Raw genomic sequence first — 21,088 nt, forward strand, 5'->3', positions numbered from 1 at the left:
AATAATTAAGCCTCCTTTTGAAGTTCTTCAGCTAGTTTCATAAAATCCCACATTCAAATAATTATAAATAGCTACATAGCTTCCAGAATCCTTCATATAGATATTCTTATTGCAAATTCTTTGTGTTCTTTAATGAACCAAAAGCTTGAGATATATTTAGAGTGGTATTAATTTAAAACTTATCTTGTATTTTGCAATCTTGTAGAGATATCCAATTTGGCCGAGGCTTCAAAATCTCACTTTTAATTATATTTACTCAACCTCTTGTGCTTCTTCACTTGGGTTCTTGAAAATATTCCATTATCACCAAATAGTGCTAATTCCATTATCTTGAGATCTCCCAATCGCTTATATCTTGGAATCTAAATCTTTAAGATTTGACTCCAACTGTGTTCTTTTTGAAACTTTGAAGCTTCTTCTACTAAACATTTTGAGAATAATCATCACCATTAAATAGGTTATGGCGCCATTGTCTTGTTGAGATTTTCTAATTTGTGTGTTTCTTGAATCCTAAAAGATAATCAGTTTTCATCTTGATGGAAGAAATTGGTGTTTGTTTTGGCTACCATGAGGAGTTTGATGGAGATTTGTGGTGCCCAAATTCAAAGTAGTTGAACAAATCGAGGCAAAAATACCCACAAGTTTACATTGGTTCATGCAATGAAAAATATGCAAAACTGAATAATGAAAACCATTGTACTTTCTACAAAAATTACATTGTCGTCGTTGTTTAGAGCTGCTTGCGGTCATCATCTGGATCCTCTGCTAGAAACGATGCTGGAGAAATTGTCGCTTGCTAATCATTGTTTAAAAATGTTGCACACTTCTCTCTCCATTGCCATCTTCCGAAGCCTCTACCGTCGTTCGAAGTCACTTGCAATCACCTTTTTCGTCGCTCGTCTCTGTCGCCACTACCATTTGAAATCATCTGTAATCACCATTCAAACTCATGTCGCCGTCACCATTCGAACCAGCTTGCAATTGCCTCACCATCGTTCGTCACTGCCGCCACCGCTCATCACTGCTGTCACCGCCCATCTCCACTATCGTCGCTTGTTTTCGTTGCCACAACTTACCAATGCCATTCAAAATCACTCGCAATCGCTGCTGCTATTGTTGCTTCGATGATGTTGCCGCTCGTCTATCGCAGCTGTCTCTAAATCTCGTAGGGTCCTATAATTTTTAATTATAATGTATAAACATCTTATTTATTTAATAAAATATATGATGTTTTATTTCAATTGTGTTGCATTAATCACACACCAATAAACTAAGACCCAAGGTTAGCTTGTAGCTTAAACATGTATGATATACGGGTGAGTCATGTTTAAGTGATAACCTAAATGGTCTGTAGTAGATGAATAAGGCTGGATACCTTTTCTTGGTGACACTACGAGTATGACTCACTTTGTAAATGTTATAATTGTTGTAAAGTGTTATAAATGATCTGATCATAATCATTCATGTGGAGACATGTGAGCGGGGATATTCTATACAAGGAGTTTGTATAAGACCGGACTACGAAATATTTAATCTCATTATATAACACTGTTCATAATAGAGACTTACATTTCACTAGGATGACCATAGGTCACATGACCTGAATCCTGAGTGAGTTGTGAACTCTTGCCTATGAGGCGGTCATTTGATTTGCATGGGTGAGAATGGCTAGATCGCCGACTCAACAAGCCTACCATTTTGGGATTCTTCTGAGGGGAGCTGGGAACACAACTACACAAGAAAAAATTCACTCCTTTCCCAACGTCGGGTAAGTAAATAAATTCCTCCCTTAAAGGCTAATTCCAAGGCTTGAATAATGTGGCGTCACACCCTCTCCTGGTCCAAGAGGGGTTTAGTCATAGTTGGACTATGATTTATTGCTCATTAGTGGAGTCAGTGATACGTAAGGAGTTAGATGTAACTACAAAAGAAAAACGATATTTTTGGCCCAGCTGTACTTATGAGCAATTTGTGAAGGGTCATCGTATTGTTGATTGGTTATATCCAATGAACATATATATATATCTTTAGTGCGAAGAGTGCAACTGTCGGTCTTTAGTGGAGTGCTTGACAGTTAACAGATAATGAATAATTTAATTAAAAAGTTTAATTAATTATTCACGTACCGTTGGAGCTTCAAGCTACAGGTCCATGAGGTCCCCTCAGTAGCTCAACGAAAATAAATGAGAATCAATTTTTGGATTAATTTGAATTGTTCAAATTAATTGAGGGAATTAATTATATATGATAATTTAATTTTAATTATAAATGTTATAATTACTATAATGTATTTGATACATTATAATATAAAATATATTTGAGAGGAAATAAATATTTGAATATGATTCAAATATTAATTATATGAATTGGATTAATATAATTAAATTTAATGTAAATGTGATTTATATTAAAAGTCATTGGTGAGAGAGAATTGAAACTATAGATTATATTGTATTTGATACAATATAAAAACTATAAGTTATATGTAGTATTTGATATAACATATAGTTTAATATATATTATATAATAAGATAGTTATTATATAAATATATATTAATTTTTATCAAAATAAATAGATAAATTTATTTGATTTATTTTAAAATAATTATGGGAGGGAGTAACTCCCTTCCCCCTCTTTCTCTCCATCACATTAGTGGGAGCTTTGATTTTGGTTTCTTCTTCCTCCTTGGGATTAATTGAAAAAATTTTGACACAGAGAATACAGAAGAGTTCTATAATTCCCTTTTTCCTCCTATCTTCTCTCTAAAAAAATCTCTCTACCAAAATAGTCAGAGCCCATATCCTCCTAAATTCTCACCCTGAATATCAAGCTCTCCTTAATGGTGGTGCTCAATTGGAGTTCGAGGTATTTTCCATTGAAGAATGGTTTTCAAAGGCTCTCCTTAACGGTGGTGCTCAATTGGAGTTCAAGGGATTTTCCATTGAAGAACGATTTTCAAAGGTAAGGGTTTCAAACCCATTTTTATTTTTCTGTATTTTCGGGCATGTTGTAATTTTTTTATTAAATGCATGATTTTGTGCTTCTACTATAAAACTTTTATTCTGTAAATTTTTAGGATTTGGGCCCGACCCCCACTTCCGCTCAAGGACCTTCATCCTTCCGTTGTCGCTCAGAACTAGAAACTTTGCCAAAGAATAAGAGATCTTGGGCTGTTGTACGTGTGAAAGAGAAAAGAGGGGAAATATAAGGGAATTAGGATTTTCATTTTTGTTCTTTTCCCTATTATGTTTTTTGCTATTTTCTCTATTTTAATTTCTTCTTCTTGCACTAGAGACATGAGGATTTGATTCACCCATGACTTCTTCTGATCTTGGTCATAGGGATCTAATTTGCCTATGGTTTCCTTTGATTTTGATCATGAGGATCTAATTCACCCATGATTTCTGCCTTCAAAATCTCTTCTTTAACTTGATTGTGGGAACTAAGCCATCACAATCTTGATTTTCTTAATTTTGCATTGGTAGATCACTCTCGTTCCCCACAAATGGCGCCAAATGGTTAATGTAAAATTTGGGACAAGAGAAACACACTTGACCCTCATGTGACACCAACAATTGAACTTGTAATTTGGAGAAGAGAGGACATGCAAAACAAGGGACTGAATCCCAATGCGGAAGCGAATTATCATTTTATCTTTGAATTGGGATTGAGAAAATCAAAATTGATTTTACAGAGACTTAATTTACTAACACTAAAGATTTTTTCAATTAGAAAAACAAAGATGAAAGAATTAATACCTTTGCAGAAATTCCAACTTCACGAAATTTCCCTTCTAAGGTCACAATCAAACCTTTTGTTAAAAATCCAGAAATTTTTCTACCCAATGAGAACACCACCAATATGGAGTCCTTGTTATTCTCTGGACATAAGGATGAAGGTGTGGGCTTCTTAAATTTTGGTAGAGGGAAATTTTTGAGAGAGCGTGAGAGAAAAACAAACAAAAAAATCAGAAAGTTTGGCCTTTCTCTGTGTTTCACACAAAGATGAAGAGGCATGAGAAGGAGAGGGAGTTACGTTAATTCCCTTCCCACGTTATGGTTAATCTAACTATTAGTAACCATGTTATATGAATTTAAAATCACATTATAATGCAACCTCCTCTTTTAACCTATAAGTTTAATGTGAATTAGATTCATATTAAATATTAATCTATAGTATAAAATCCATTTAAAATATTTGAATCACCTTCAAATATTTCTCTCTCACATATTATATAGTTTTAATTATAAGTCATATTTATAATTAACTATATATAATAATGCATCAATATACATCATATATTATATTATATTAATATAATACTCAAATTCCCATAAATAATTTGAACAATTCAAATTATTTGAAAAAACGATTAATCCTTGTTTCTATCCTTAGTGAGCTAACAAGGGACCTATTGGACCTACGTATTAGAAGCTCTAATAATTCGAAATTAACCAACTAAACTCTTTAATTAGATTAATCAACATTCATTAACTGTTAGTCACTCTACTAAAAATTAACAGTTGCACTCTTCGCACTGTAGATATATTTCTGTGTCCATTGGATATAACCAAACTAATGAATAGTAAGTTGACCCTTCACAAATTGCTCGTAACTACAGTTGGGTCAAAATTACCGTTTTACTCTTGTAGTTACATCTAACTCCTTAAATGTCATTGATTCCTCCAATGAACGAACAATTTATAGTCCAACTATAAACTAACCCATATCGAGCCAATGAGAGGGCAATGCCTCATTGTTCAAGAACCGAAATCAGTTATTAAGGGAGAAATTTATCTACTTTCCCTTTCTATAGGAAATAGTGATTTGCATCTTGCATAGTTGTGTTCCCAGCTCCCTACTCGGATAAAATCCCAAAACGGTTGGTATTTTAAGTCGGAGAAAATGCCATTCTCACCTATACAAATCAAAGATTTTCCCTTAATGACAGGAGTTCGCAACTTACTCAAGATTAATTCAAGTTACCTATGGTCATCCTAGTGAAAAGTTAGTGTCCTCAATCAACGATGGTATTTTGAGAAACTAATTATTTCGTGGTCCATTCTTATATAAACTCTTTATATATGATGCCTCACTCACATGTCTTCACATGAACAATATAGATCATATTGTTTGTAACACTTACAACTCATGTAACTATTACAGAGTGACTGTATCCACAGTGTCACTAGGATAAAGCACCCAATCTTAACCATATACTGCAGACCTTCTAGGTCATTACTTGAACACGATCCAGTTGTATGTCTATCTTATACTGTTTAAGTTTCATTAAATAACCTTGGATCTTAGTTTATTGGATTGATTTAGTGTTATCTAAAGGCTAAATAAAATACTCTTATTTTATTAAATAAATAATTTGTATTTACAAGATTACAAACTACAAGGTGAATGAGATTTAGGAATTAAATCCAACAATCTTCCACTTGTCCTAAAGCGAGTAGGGAGTACAATATACAATATAAAATACAATACAATAAACTAGGGCATTTTCTATACCCCAAAATCTCACACTTGTCCTAGACAAGATGACACATATCCCGTAGACCTAGACTCTTTAGATGACCCTAAAAAATCTTAGCCTTGATAGCCTTTGTAAAAGGATCAACAATGTTGTGTTTTGAAGCAATCTTTATAACGTCACATCTCCCAATTGCACTATCTCCTTGATGAGATGATACTTGCGCTCGATATGTTTTCCATGTTTGTGGCTACGAGGCTCCTTAAAGTTTGCCACAACACCACTATTATCACAATATAGGGTGATGGACATTGACATTTTTGGAACAACTTCCAAATCTGTCAAAAACTTTTTAAACCCTACAACTTCTTTAGTAGCTTCACAAGCAGCTACATACTCTGCCTCCATGGTAGAGTTAGCAATATAACCTTGCTTAGTGCTACGCCATACTATAGCCCTTCCATTAAAACTGAACACTGATCATGGATTTCCTAGAATCCTTATCAAACTGAAAATCAAAGTTAGTATATCCCGTAAGGATCAAATCCTTAACACCATACACAAGCATATAGTTTCTCGTTCTCGTAAGATACTTCAGAATAGTTTTAACCATTGTCCAGTGATCAAGTCTTAGATTGGATTAATATCTACTGGCTATTCCCACTACATAGAAAATATTCTGGCTTAGTACACAATATGGCATACATTAGGCTACCTACTACAGATGCATAGGGAATCTGTCTCATTTCCTTAACTTCTTAAGATGTCTTAAGACATTGTTCCTTAGACAAAATAATTTCATGCCCGAAATGTAATAAACCGTTCTTGAAATTTTGCATCAAATACTTGACAAGAATTTTGTCAATATACGATGCTTGAGACAAGGCTAGTGTTTTTCCTTTACGATCCCTAATGATTTGAATCCTTAGAACAACCCAAATCTTTCATTTGGAATTGAGAAACTAGTCATTTCTTAATGTCAGTCAGAAAAACTACATCAGTAGAATATCATCCACATACAACACTAAGAAAGCTACTGAATTGTTGATGATCTTCTTGCAAACACAAGGTTCATCAACATTCTGATCAAAGCCATAAAATTTGACCGTAGTGTTAAACCTTATATTCCAAAATCGAGATGCTTATTTCAACCCTGGATCGATTAAGCTTGCAAACTTTTTACTCTTAACCTTGTTCGATGGATCCTTCTGGTTGATTTAGGTTGGTCTCATCAAGATCACCATTCAAAAGGCAGTCTTGACAGTCCATCTGCCATATTTGATAGTCATAATATGTGGCGATGGACAAGAAAATCCGGATAGATTTAAATATGGCAACATGTGAGAAAGTTTCTTCATAGTCTACTCTCTCGACCTGGGTATAACCCTTTACCACCAATCTAACCTTAAAAATCTGCACCTTACCATCTACACCTCTCTTTCTCTTGTAGATCCATTTGCAATCTATGGGTTTTACCCCTTCAGGTTGATCTACAAGTGACCAGATGGAATTGAAGTACATAGACTTTATTTCCTAGTTCATGGATTTAATCCATTCATCTTTGTCTGTATCAACCATTTCCTACTTATAGGTCAATGGATCCTCGACGTCATCATCCGGTATGAGAACTTGAGTTTTTGTTAAACCCAAATAATGAGCAGGTTGGGTTATAACCCTCCCACTATATCGAGACTCCCTCAACTTTTGAGGAGGATGTCTGTGACTAGAAGAAGCAACATTAACAACATTTGTTGAAATGCTTGGTTATTCAGCAACCCTTGTTGAAGATCCCGTAGATTCATTGAAAAGATCATTTAATATAATTTTACTTCTTGGTTTATTCTCCTTAATGTGGTCTTCCTCTAGGAAAGTAAGATACAAATACTTTATTCTCTTTTGGATAATAAAAGAGACCAGCTATTGTTTCTTTTGTGTAACTTAAAAAATGGCACAACTTTGAACGTGGTTTTAGTTTCTTGGGTTAGTCACTCGCACATGGGTTAGATACCCCTAAATTCAAAGATGTTGTAAACTACTTTTACGACCTCTCCATAGTTCAAAAGGTGTTTCAGAAATACTCTTTGATGGAGCTCGGTTCAATAGATAGGTAGTAGTCTCCACTACATAACCCCAGAACGAGTTAGGTAGAAACGCATAACTCATCATTAACCGAAACAGTTTTAACAGGCTTCTGTTTATCCTTTCAGATATACCATTCTATTGAGGTATACCTAGTATTGAGAGTTAGAATGTGATTCCATATTCTATCAAATAGTTTTGGAATCCCATATCTATATACTCTCTACCTCGATCAGATCGAAATATTTTGATCTTTTTACCTAATAAATTTTTAACTTCATCCTTGTATTCCTTGCTTAATCCACAAGAGACCAAAGAGATTCAGAAGCAAGTTGATGAGTTTCTTGCTCATGAGTATGTATGTGAAAGTTTAAGTCCTTGTAACATTCCTGTCTTACTAGTACCTAAGAAAGATGGAACTTAGAGAATGTGTGTAGATTATAGGGCTATTAATAAAACTACAATTAAGCATAAGCATCCTATCCCTAGGATGAATGATATGCTAGATGAATTGTATGGTTGTAGCCTATTTACAAATATAAACATAAAATCTGGATACCATCAAATCAGGATGAATGTTAGAGATAAATGGAAAACCGCTTTCAAAACGAAGCATGGTTTATATGAATGGCTAGTTATGCCTTTTGGCTTAACTAATGCACCTAGTACTTTTATGAGACTTATGAACCATGTATTGCATGAATTTTTAGGAGAGTTTGTAGTGGTTTATTTTGATGACATCCTCATATATTCTAAGACATTAGAGGATCATGTTATGCATGTTAGTGTATTCTAGTTGCACTTAGAAAGGAAAAGCTTTATGCTAATCTAAAAAATTGTTGTTTTTGCATGGGAAAGGTGAACTTCCTAGGTTTTGTAGTTTCTAAATATGGAGTGGAAGTTGATTTTGAGAAGGTTAAAAAAATTAGGGAGTGGCCCACACCTAAGAATGTTAGTGAGATTAGAAGTTTTCATGGGTTAGTTGGGTTCTATAGAAGGTTCATTAGAGATTTTAGTTTCATAGTTGCACCATTTAATAAACTTATAAAGAAAAATGTAAAGTTTGAGTGGGGACAAGCACAAGAACGTGCTTTCAATGATTTGAAAGATAAGTTATGTAATGTGCCTTTACTTGCCTTACCTAATTTTGAGCTAACATTTGAAATCAAGTGTGATGCCAGTGGAACGAGAATTGGAGTTGTGTTAATGCAGGATCATAGACCATTGATGTACTTTAGTGAGAAGCTGAATGGAGATGCCTTAAAATATCCCACATATAACAAGGAGCTTTATGCCTTAGTGAGAGCACTACAAATTTGGCAACATTACTTGTGGCCCTAGTTTGTTATCCATATTGACTACCAAAGCTTACAATACTTGAAAGGCCAACAAAAGCTGAATTGGAGACATGCAAAATGGTTGGAGTTTCATTGAAACTTTTCCTTATGTGATACGGTATAAGAAATGTAAGGAAAAGGTAGTTGTTGAAGCGCTATCTAGGAGGTATGTCTTGCTAAACGCCCTTCACACTAGATTGCTTGGTTTTGAACATATTAAGACATTGCATTTACAAGACACTTATTTTGCACCTATTTTTTAGAATCTCAAACAAAGATGTGTTGTGCCTGATTATATGATGTTTGATAGGTTTCTGTTTAGGAAGAATAAACTTTGCATTCCCACTTGTTCTATTCGTGAGCTATTAGTTAAAGAAGCATTATGAGGGAGGTTTAATGGGACATTTTGGGGTTACTAAGTCATATGACATGTTGAATGAACATTTTTATTGGCCTAGAATGAGACATGATGTACATAAGAAGTGTGAGAGATGTATTGTATGTAGGCAAGCTAAGTCTAAGTCGAAACCACATGGACTATATTTGTCGTTACCAATCTTTAGTGGAACGTGGTTAGATATTTCAATGGACTTTGTGTTGGGTTTACCTCGATCTAAGAGAGGGAAGGATAGCATTTTTGTGGTAGTTGACAGGTTTAGCAAAATGGCTCATTTCATTGCATGTAATCAAACTAATGATGCTAAACATGTGGTTGACTTATTTTTTAAGGATGTGGTTAAATTGCATCGCATTCCTAGAAGTATTATTAGTGATAAATATATAAATTTTTTAAGTCATTTTTGGAAAGTACTTTGAGGAACGCTTGGTACTAAGTTAGTTTACTCCACTCTTGTCATCCTTAGACTGATGGAAAAACTGAGGTAGTCAATAGGACAATGGTGACTATGCTTAGAGCTATAATAGATAGAAACATCAAAATTTTGGAGGATTTTCTACCATTTATTGAATTTGCATATAACAGGGTTGTTCATAGTGTCATTAAATGTACACCGTTTGAGATTGTGTACGGATTTAACCCTTTATCACCTATTGATTTGTGCCTTTACCTTCTAACGAGGTTGTGAATTTTCAAGCTGATGAGAAGTGTTGGGGTTGATGCCCTAAAGTTTCATGTCCTATAGTTTGTAAACAGTTTGTTCGAACACGTGTGTTGTATAATATATGATATTTTCTTCACATCTTGTATTTTGCTCAGTTGCTTGTTTTATTTGCTTTACCACAAACCAATAAACATAAAATCCTTGGTTATGTGTATGTGACTCAAGCATGTATGTGGTGACATACAAGTGGATCATGTCTTGAGTGATAACCAAAATGGTCAGTAGTATATGGATATAAGAGGGAAACCTTATCCTGGTAACGCTACGGACGCAGCCTGCTTTGTGGAATGGTCACAAGTGTTGTGACTTGTCACAGATGGTCTGATCCTGATCATTCATGTTGGGGACATACGAGCGGGGGCGTCCTATACAAAGAGTTTGTATAAGACCTGACCACGAAGTGTTAACATCTCGTTATATAACACCGTTCATGGCAGAGACTTCACTTCACTAGGATGACCATAGGTAAATGACCTCAATCCTGAGTGAGTTTGGAACTCCTGCCATTAAGGACGGTATTTTGATTTGTATGGGTGCGAGTGGTTAGTTCGCCGATTCAAACCTACCATTTTGGGGATTCGTCTGATTTGGGAGTTGAGAACTCAGTTACACAAGATGAAATTCACTCCTTCCCCGAGGCAAGGGTAAGTAGATAGATAGCTTCCTTAAGTGCTGATTCCAAGACTTGAACGATGTGGTGCCATACATCTTCTCTTGGCTCGAGAGGTGTTCACACATAGTTGGACTATGTTGTATTGTTCATTAGAGGAATCAGTAGTATTTAAGGAGTGAGATGTAACTACAGGGGCAAAACGATAATTTGGCCCAACTGTACTTACAAGCATCTGTGAAGGATCATCATACTCATGATTGGTTATATCCGATGGACACAAAAATATATCTGTGGTAAGAAAAGTTCAGCTGTTGGTCTTTAGTGGAATGTCTGACAATTAACGGATGGTGGATCTCGTGGCTAAAGAGTTTAGTCAGCTATTCACGGACTGTTAGAGCTTCGATCCACAGGTCCATTAGGTCCCCTGGATAACTTGAATAAAGTCGAGAACCAGTGTTTGTGTTAATTTGAAATGTTCAAATTCACAAGAGGAAGTTCGATTATATATGATATAACTGGACTATTTAATTATATATGATATAATTGGCTAAATATATGAGATATATTATTTTGGAGGAAAATAGATATATATATGATTTATATCAAGTAGAGAAGAAAATACTATAGTAGATATGTGATATCAAACTATAGGATAAAAATATAATATGATTATATTTATTAATATTTTAGTTGGTTAATTATATGATAATTAACCCAAAAATCACGTTTGGATGTGGGTTAGTGAGAATGAGTCGATTGTTGTAACCGATGAAATAAAAATGAAAATTTTTCATTTTGAATTGTCGTCCAAAAAGATATAGAAGAGAGCGAGAGCGTGGTGGTGAAAAGAAAAACGATCGCTTAAGAAAATCGAGAGCCTATACGATAGTCCTTCTCCGCCTAAACGATCGTCCACCTCGCGCCTAAACAATCGCACACTTGTTCTTACACGATCGGATAGCTTCTCTAAACGATCGTATAGTGTGCCAATTTTACTAAATGATCGTATACCATTTCCTAAACAATCGTTCAGTAAAACCTACACAATCGTGTAACTTCTCCTAAACGATAAGCATCGTGTTATGCGATAGCGCCTTTTCCTTCCCACTTGCTTATCACCTACATGATCTGTGCTTCCTCCTTCCTCTACCAAATTTATCAAAGATCACGCTTTGGGTTCTCACACCGAGAATACTTGGGGCTCTTTTCTGGTGGTGTCGTCCTCGTTACGATCATGAGTTTGCGGTTGTGCGTGCTGCTACGTTGACGATTGGGTGGAGGTTTCCGCTGCGTTGAGTTCCAAAGTTTGAAGACTGTCTTCAACTGGTATGACAACTCATTCCCTTGTTATTTTGTTGTTCATAGCATGCTGATAATTACTTTTTGTTTGCATAACTGTATAGTTGAATGTATATTGTTGTATTTCGGTCACTGTGAGATCGGAGCGCGCTCATGAAACTCTTCGGTAAGAGATCCTTCAAGAAGGCCACTGCCATTTGAGAGCTACATAAAGAGGTTAAAGAAAGGATTGAAAAGAAAAATGGCAAGGTAACGGAGATGGTTAATCAAAATCGAAAGCCTATGATATTTAAGGAGGGAGATTGGGTTTGGGTCCACCTTTAGAAGGAAATATTTCTACATCAACGAGATTCTAAAATAAACCCGAAGAGAGATGGACCTTTTCGAGTGATAAAAAAGTCAATGACAATGCCTACCAGATTGATCTTGAAGGTAAATATGGTGTGAGTTCTATTTTTAATGTTTCTGACTTAACTCCTTTTAATGCAGATAATGAACTTGATTCGAGGACGAATCCTTCAAAAAGGGGAACAGATGATATGAACCATGATACCTTTGTGTTACCTCTGGGACGAATCACAGGCTTAAGGGCCAAGAAGCTACAGTTAGCGTGGAATTCTCACATTCAAGCGGACGTGAACTCAATTGGGGGATTCAAGCAACAACATCTAATCAGAAGCTTTATAATTGGTTTCAGTTGATGCTAAAGATGAAATCAATTGAACTTTGTTAATTTATTTTAATTTGAAAAATATACCTTAATTTTTTGGTATTTTCATTATTGGACCCATATATGTTTTGTTTGGGTTTTTAGTTTTTTTTTTAGTTAGGGGTAGAATGGACTTTTTAAGTCCCTTTAGTTAAGTAGGATAGGTTTAAAGGAGGGGAGAAAAAGACAATACATAGTTTTTGGAAGTTTTGAGTTTTTTAGGGTTTTCTTTGAATGAAAATTCTCTGGTAGATGACAAAGTTTCATTGTCAATTTTGCAATTCTTGATTCAGGGTTGCATGCCAAGAATATTCAAGTAAGTCTGATCATGTTGCTTTTGGAGTGTTCGAACTTGGAGTAAGGAACTAGTTCTCCTTATCTCTTAGTCTTTGATCAAAAGGTAATCCAAATCTAATTCTTCCCTTTGGGACTTTTGTCATTGATTAGGGATTTTAAAATTTGATATTAGGGTTTCAACATTTGGGTTCTTAATTTTCAAATTCTAGGGTTTTCATATCATTTTGTTTGGGGTTAATTTTGATGTCCCTCCTAGCCAAAAAATAGAAGACAAAATAATATGATTTGTCATTATTAGTTACCATTCCTTTGTGTATATATCAAACAACTTATTAAAAGAGACAAAAATAGAATGCAACTCTAGTTGTTCCATTTTTTAGCTCATAATGAATAACAAATAAATAAAAAATAAATTTACTGTCTCAACGGTATAGATATGAGATGTACAGATCTGATTTGAAGTGAAATTTGCTCGGTGGTGAAAAGGCATGCTTGATAGCGGCAGTCTGTTTGGTGGCAACGACTTCAACAGCAGGCGGCAAAAACTTTGACGTCAGCATGTTCGAAGAACGAAAGATTGAAGTTCTGAAGACTGAAATTCCAAAGCTCTGAAGATCCAAGGTTGAAGCTTTAAAGATTAGAAGAACACAACTTCCTTAAAGCTTTGAAGACCAAAGCTCTTTGAAGATCTGAAGTTTCAAAGATTGTGAAAGCCCTGAAGATCTGAAGAATTTAACTCCTCTCAAGGTCTAAAGACTGAAGCTTGAAAGCTCTCAAATTCTTAATATCGAAGCTCTCTAGCTCTCAAGCTTAAAGACTAGAAGATTGAAGCTCCAAAAACCGATCCAAGACGATTAACAAGGCAGAAGCTGGTCAAAGTCGATACATAAGCTAGAGGTAATTCCAAACTAATCTACAAGATCAACAAGTCCACAAATCGATCCTCCAAAAAGATCATCAAATCCAAAGGCCGATCATCCAAGAAGATCATTAAGCTCAAAGGCTGATTATCTAAGAAGATCAATAAGTTTATGGATTAAAATTTACTTTTCGAGAGAAAGCATCAAATGATCAAATATTAGAGATTGTATCCACTATGCTATACCGAAATCAATAAAAAAATTTCACGAATTAAATTTCTTTGAAAATCTCATCGAACGATATCTAGATTAATAAATAAGCATTTTACACTTTTTAAATGAGTTAAAATACTTATTATAATACTATATTCAAATTAGGGTTACATTTTGTTGCTATTTTTTTTTTAAAAATATTTCATTGATCTTGTTATTTGTATGACATAACACAACCGTCGTAAATATAGATTTAGCCTCGTGTGTATTCATGAATATGCAATAATGTTCATAAAAAATAAATATTGTATACATTATCACATAAACATACTCTTTTATAATTTTTTTTTGGAACTATTTTAAAATTTATGGATATTTTTGAAGCAAATTTCAGAATTTAAAAGAGTAAAAACAATATTTTAAATGTTTTGAGGATAGTTCTAAAGGAAATTTTTATAGATAAAAAAAAAAAAATCAAATTATTTAAAAAATAACAAAAAGAAAAAAAACATTAATAGATTGATAAAATTCTATAGGTGTTTATGATGGTAGACTTCTATCCATTTCTATCCCTTATAGATATGAATAGACTTTTATTAATTTCTATCACGGATAGACACCAAAGGACTTCTATAGCATCTATCAACTTCTCTTAAAAAAAGATTAAATATACTTTTTTGTATAAATAGTTTAAAACTGCCCTAATTTGAAGAGTTATTTATTTATTTATTTATTTATTTTTTTAATTCTAATTATTATTTTGCCCCATTGCTCTGATTCTTGTGAAGAACAAGAACTCAAAAGAGGAACAGACGACGATTTAGGAATTTTGAAGAATTTTGAAGAGGAAAACCACCGAAAATGGCAGGCAGGCTGAGCAATTTGAGTTCAAGGATCCTTGGAGGAAATGGCGTTGTTGGTCGCTCAATCGCTTCATCACTTCGACTTCGCTCCGGCATGGGCCTTCCTGTCGGCAAACACATCGTTCCGGACAAACCCGTAAGCATTTCAACCTTCTACCCTTAAATTCGTTGCGAAATCAGTGTCTCTTTCACACAGATTCTGTAGGATTTATGATTGTTTCCCCCTTTTTAGCTACCTGTGAATGACGAACTGGTTTGGGATAATGGAACTCCTTTTCCCGAGCCCTGTATCGATCGCATTGCAGATACGGTTGGGAAGGTATGATGGTTCTCTTTGAAGATTTTGTATTTTCATTTCTTCTCCAATTTGTCTATTTATCTTGTTATTTTTTCTTATTCAGTACGAAGCCTTGGCTTGGTTATGTGGGGGATTGGGATTTTTTGCATCTCTGGGATTTTTGGCTGTATGGAACGATAAAGCGTCTAAGATACCATTTGTAAGTTTACTGAACTGGACATCTTTTGCAGATCTTTTGTACTACGTTCTCTGTTGGGTTATTTGATATCCCCACCTGCATAGTTGCGTGACTGTTGAAGGATAAATCTCTTGTTTATTACCGTGCATTTTATGAAATATGATGATGCTCGGTTCAGGGAATCGTTCAGAGTGAATTCTCTTTTCTCGTGGAATCGAATTGTGTTAGTTATCCTTTGTATATAGCATTTGATTTCTTTGATTTAGAGGTGGAAACATGGGCGGAGCTAGATAAATGTTTCTTGAGATGACTAACTTATAATATGATGCAAAACATAACAGTTTTTTGATTAATTTTATACTATTGGCTCTGGAGATTTTCCATTGAGGGTAACTGTCTACCATACCTAGCCTACTAATATGGAATTTTACTGACCACAGTAGAAGATCAAAGAGTTTGTTTTGTCACACAATTCTTTGAATTTTAGACCCTGGACTGATCTTAGGCACCCTTACTGAGTTCACAGCTTTTTTGATGTGGAGTGTTGTTCTCCCTTCTCTGTCCAAGCAATGAGGTTTCAGGAGAGTAGGAAGGATAATGGAAAGAAAAGGTAAGTAGGAGGGACTAGAAGTATTATTAATATATTATTCATAGTCTTAACACGCTCATTCACTCGTGTAAAAGACCCAACAAGACCTAACAAGTTACTATTAATATTACTTGGAGAGAAAATACATTACTAATTGACCTTTTGTTTTGATATCATGTTACATGATCACTAGATCTACCAAAAGCTTAAGCTTCATAGGTTCCAGTATGTTTAAATATTTTATTTTCATTCTTAACATTGAAAAGTGATCTTAGTTGGATGTTGGAGAAACTCATCTTGAATCTACCCTTTGGGCATGGCATGTTTATAGCTGGCCTAGTCTATTCCCTCACTGTCGTGTGGTTAATATGATTGGATAGAAACCGAACTTTTTTGGGCTTTATGAAATTACAACAAAGAGGTGAAAACAACTCCAACTCAAAGGAGCTACAAGAAACATCCCCATTTTGGGAAAAGAGAAGCAAAGCTACAAGAATGGAAAAACATGAGTAATTTACACCAAGAGATAGAGATAGATAGGTAGATGACATTATCCAGGAATCTATAATAATCACAATCCTTATCCACAAGCCTTTGATTTCTCTCAAACCAAGTAGACCAAAAGAAGGCCTGAACGAGATAACCATAGAAGCTCATTTTCTTTCTTAAAAGGATGACCCACGAGAGTATAAGAAAGAAGAGCTTTTGGGTCCACTGGAAGAGCCATGGGCCAGTTGAAGGAGGATAACATGTCAATCCAAATCCTTGTTGCAAAAGAACAAGTGGAAAATAAATGTCTCTGTGATATCAGCATTTTTTTCTGCAAAGGATTTACCAAGTTGGGAAGAGAACCAAATATGGCTACCTCATTTCATAAAGGGTATCTATTAATATTGCAAATAAACTTCAAAGAAGAATGCCATACTTCTCACTTTCCCCCACTTGGTTTGCTACGTGTTTTTCGAATGTGGAAACTCAATTTCAATTGTCATCTTTTTGGTACTTGCTTTTTGGCCAATAGGTATTGGACATTTTATGTTCCTAGCTTTTGGTTGGAACATGGTTATGCCGAGCAAAATTCATGTAGGAAAAGTCTTTAGGTTGCGATCTACATAATTTTCTTTTGGACTCTTTTGTTGGAGAGAAATGGGCGAACTTTCAATGCTAAGCACTCAACCTTTGACCTTCGGTAATTTTATGGATTTGATACTTTTTTCATGCTAAATGTAAATGCCTTTTTACCAATTATAGTCTTTCCTCTCTTCTTTTAAATTGAAAAACTTTCTTGTGATCAACCTATTGGCAATGGGACTCTATTAACTCCGTTTTCATTTCATTCATTATGAAATTCATTCTCTTAAAAGTAAAAGAACAATGTACGGTAACCTCCATTGTAGTTTTTCATGAGTATTTATGGCATGGTGAGAGAGCTCCCAAAGGAAAGTTCTGATACTTTTGGGGTAAATGTCACTCCTGATAGCCATACAAGAAGAGATCCCCTTAAAACATTGAATGCCAATCCAGCAGCAAGGATTTGATAAGAAAGGAACCATTTTTTCCCCCAAATTCCAAACCCGCATATCTTCAGATTCTGTTAAATGATCAGAAGACAGCAAGTGGCTGATATTAGCCCAGTTCAGAATTTCTGCATCTTTCAAGTTGCACCTAAGGCATAAGTTCGAAAAACAAGCAGAGGGTTTCTAACTGTATTTAATGGAAGCATACTTTTGGTCAGATGTAGAGTAGAGTCAAGGAGAATTTTCTGCCAAAGGAGCTCCTTGAAGCCATCTATCATGCCAAAAGGAAACTTCAACCATTTTTAGCTGATATTGACATCTTTGGTTGTTGGGAAAATTCAAAACTAAAATCAAACCCACTACCAACCTTCCTTTTTTCTAACCATGAAGGCATGAGAAAAGAAAATCTGTCAAGAAAGGAGGCATCTTTATTGAAAGTTTCCTTGCCATAGATCTCCTTGGTTGCGATAAGACTAATCCTCCACATAGTGAAGCTAACCCTTTCACCAAATTTTGAATGGAGGGGAATATCTATAGCAACGACCTGGCCTCTGGGAAATTCTAAGTTGTAAACTTCAGCCACCAGCCTTGTCTCCCATAACTGCATCGTGACATAGGGAAGCCATCAACCCTCCATACTTGAGGTTGGTCGTCAAGGCCCTCCCCCAGTCTCAATGTCTCACAAAGGTTAACCAGAGCCACTCACTTTTGCCTACCAAGCTCATTTAACGCACTTATCTCTCTAATTCAACTTGGGGTCAACAATGCTCTTGTTCTTTCTTTTTTATTTTTTTCATGGTTATCAACTCACTTTTAGATAATACAGAAGCAAAATAAGCCTCAAACTTGTCGAAGGTGATTCCCTTCTGTCCTTGCATTGGCGTTGGTGATTCCCTTCTGTTTTTGCATTGGTGTCCCTTGAAACCACCTAGAAGGTTGAAAGATGCAAGCTAAAGGTCAAAGATGACATAAGGACCATCAAATTGAGTCGATTTAATGTGCTTGAGCAATATATGTTGGTTGGGTCTGTTTTATAAGATATAGAATAAAAAACTAGTCTGTTTATTTAGATTTTATAGTTGAGTTGGTTTAATTTGTTTGAGAATCCCTTTGAAAGCTCTTTGGTTTCTCTTGAACCATTCTCCAAATACTGGCTGTCATGGCATTGGACCACAAACCAAGAGCCAGCCCCTTAAAAGGAGAGCCTTCCAAAAGCTGGGAAAGGGTGGTTCAACCTTTTGGGAACACTAGTCTAAGCCAAAAGAATGAAAGAGCCTTGACTTCAACCAACTAGGAGCCACGAAAGGGTCACTGCAAAAATACGTGATGATGACTCTATAAATTACTTTTGCACATGATCCATCAACACTAAAGAAAACCGGCAGATTTGGGAGCTTCCTTGGATCCTTGGCTCTTCATTTTCAGTTCAAAGGAAAGTTTTCATCTTCTTAGGAACCTCGGCCTTCCAAATCACATTGATTAGTAATTGATGAGGAGTGGACTTTCTCTCATTGATGTAGGGGGTGACAACCCACCATCACCATTAAGCAGCTTCTTCTGTGGAGTATAATCATCTAGAATCCTGCTGGATGCTAGGTTGATTGTGGCTAATCAGGTTTTGGAGTCTAATCCATTCCATCTCAATATCAGATAGAATCCTCCTAAGCTGCAATTTCAACTGGTAGGTGTCTTGTGACCAGCGACTCATGGTGAACTGCTTTGATTTTGCTACACTGTCAAATCTTTCAGAGGTAAATTTAAGAGGGTTGCAGCCTATCCAGTCATCCCCTAGAAGAAGACTAAGCAATTTTGTCTTTTTCCAGCTAATTTTTTCATAGGATTACCAAAAATGGGGGATAAGAAGTACTTCCACTGGCATGATAAGACAATCTCATGAGAGGGCGAGACTGATCAAGAACATTTAAAAAAAAACTCTCCCAATTTAGGATATCCTATTGAAGGAGCGTCCATAGAATATATGGTTCAAATTCTTACTCATCTTTGCATAGAACAAACAACCAAGGTCCCAGCATAAGATGATAAAATCTCTAGATAATTTCATATATCATCCCATAAGAGAAAAACCAAAGAACTTTAGGATATGTAGGCTTGTTTGCCAACTTGAGTGTAACTCAACTAGTCTGATGATAATTTAATGCTTGTTTCTCAAAAAATAAAAAGAAAAAATAAGAGTGTAACTCAACCGGTCAAGGTATATACCCTCGACCATGAGATTGTGTTGAACTTTATATATATATAAAGGATATATGGGCAAGTGTTTCATCCAAATATAGGTCCGACAGGGAAAAGATTGAAGGTTCAAAGGATGAAACCTTTTTTATATTCTTGTTTGGTGGTTTGTATAGCCTGGCTTTGTATACTTTAATGTGGTTTCCATTTGGTACATTTACTTCCTTGATATTTGCATAGAAACCAGTCTATTGACCGTGTGCCCTGTGACAAGACTATGCAGTGCCTTGAGAAAAATGAAACTGAATAAAAAACACAGTTTATGGTTCAACACTTCTTGAAGACAACAAGTTTTCCGATCTATGATTTCACCAAAACAGCTTGTATTTGTCCCTGGATCCTTTTCCTTGATGGATTAAAAGACTTCTCTTTTCGTTCTCCATCTCGAGGGATCCTCGTATTATTATTTATCTTTCAACTCTTTGTGCCTTAATTTATGTTTTGGATGAATTTACCATTTTCAAGGTGATTAATAAATAAACTTCATCCTTCTTTTAATCAGGCGCCAAAGGTGTATCCTTATGACAACCTAAGAGTGGAGCTTGGTGGAGAACCAGAAGCTTAGATAGATAGACCTTACTTGGAATGACCATTTTGGTAATGTTTCTTTTCAGACACAAAAATCCTTATTGAATTGTTTGCCTTTGGAATTTGCTATGCATCAAAATAATGGATTTTGTTGCCTGTGCTGAAATCTCTCTTTGGCATCGTGTAAATCACTTTATTTTGATCCTTATAATCAGGTTCTGAAGACTTTTTTGGCCATCAATGCTAAATAATGAATGTTTAAATAAGTTATCATTTTGAGATGAGATGGGGAGTTCTATGAAATTCAGTCACTCTTAATGAACTATACTGTTTAACAATGTTTATATTTCTCGTTTCTCCTTTTATTTGTGATTTTTATTTATCTAGATCATCTTTATTGATCATCTATATTAGTAATTTGAATATAGTTTGACCTCTGTTGGAACGTTAGAAACGAAATGACAACCTGAACACTACTTCCCAATAAGTTATCCTTCTTTTAATTAGGCACACCTTCAACTTAGAGGTTTGATTTTTTCAACTCTTGTTGAACTAAAAAAAGAGAAATGAAATGAAAATTGGAGTAGAAATTTTCCTTTGAAGAAAATGGTTTTGAATATTAAAAAAGAGAAAAAAAGAGTTTTGGATGTGTTCATTGTTTGTTCCTAACCTAAATGCATTCTTACGTTTATAAGAACAAGTTCCATCGCATGTGTTATATTTATAGTATTTTACCATACTCTATATTTGTAAAATAGATTGTCAATTTTTCTTGGTTATTGCCTTTTAACTATTTTGATTATTTGAACTAAAAACAAACTTAAGGATTTCTTAAAATATCTATATGTTTATCAGAA

The 21,088-nt window shown here is 35.0% G+C and overlaps 1 protein-coding gene across 1 annotated transcript; it reads left to right on the forward strand.

Moving 5' to 3' along the window:
- Window positions 1-14,718: 14,718 nt before the first annotated feature.
- Window positions 14,719-20,497, forward strand: LOC120089822 (NADH dehydrogenase ubiquinone 1 beta subcomplex subunit). The gene is made up of 4 exons (XM_039047223.2): window positions 14,719-15,007; window positions 15,104-15,190; window positions 15,273-15,368; window positions 20,206-20,497. The coding sequence occupies exons 1-4, from the start codon at window positions 14,870-14,872 to the stop codon at window positions 20,266-20,268; spliced, it is 384 nt and encodes a 127-aa protein (XP_038903151.1). The 5' UTR covers window positions 14,719-14,869; the 3' UTR covers window positions 20,269-20,497.
- Window positions 20,498-21,088: the final 591 nt, after the last annotated feature.

This window comes from Benincasa hispida, chromosome 11 (assembly GCF_027475165.1).
Source record: "Benincasa hispida cultivar pf3 chromosome 11, pf3_genome.v1.1, whole genome shotgun sequence".
Taxonomy (NCBI): domain Eukaryota; kingdom Viridiplantae; phylum Streptophyta; class Magnoliopsida; order Cucurbitales; family Cucurbitaceae; genus Benincasa; species Benincasa hispida.

Coding starts and splice junctions, on each gene's coding strand:
- LOC120089822 (XM_039047223.2), top strand. CDS start 14,870: ATGGCAGGCAGGCTGAGCAATTTGAGTTCAAGGATCCTTGGAGGAAAT. Junction 15,008..15,103: donor ACATCGTTCCGGACAAACCC/GTAAGCATTTCA, acceptor CCCCCTTTTTAG/CTACCTGTGAATGACGAACT. Junction 15,369..20,205: donor AAGCGTCTAAGATACCATTT/GTAAGTTTACTG, acceptor TCTTTTAATCAG/GCGCCAAAGGTGTATCCTTA.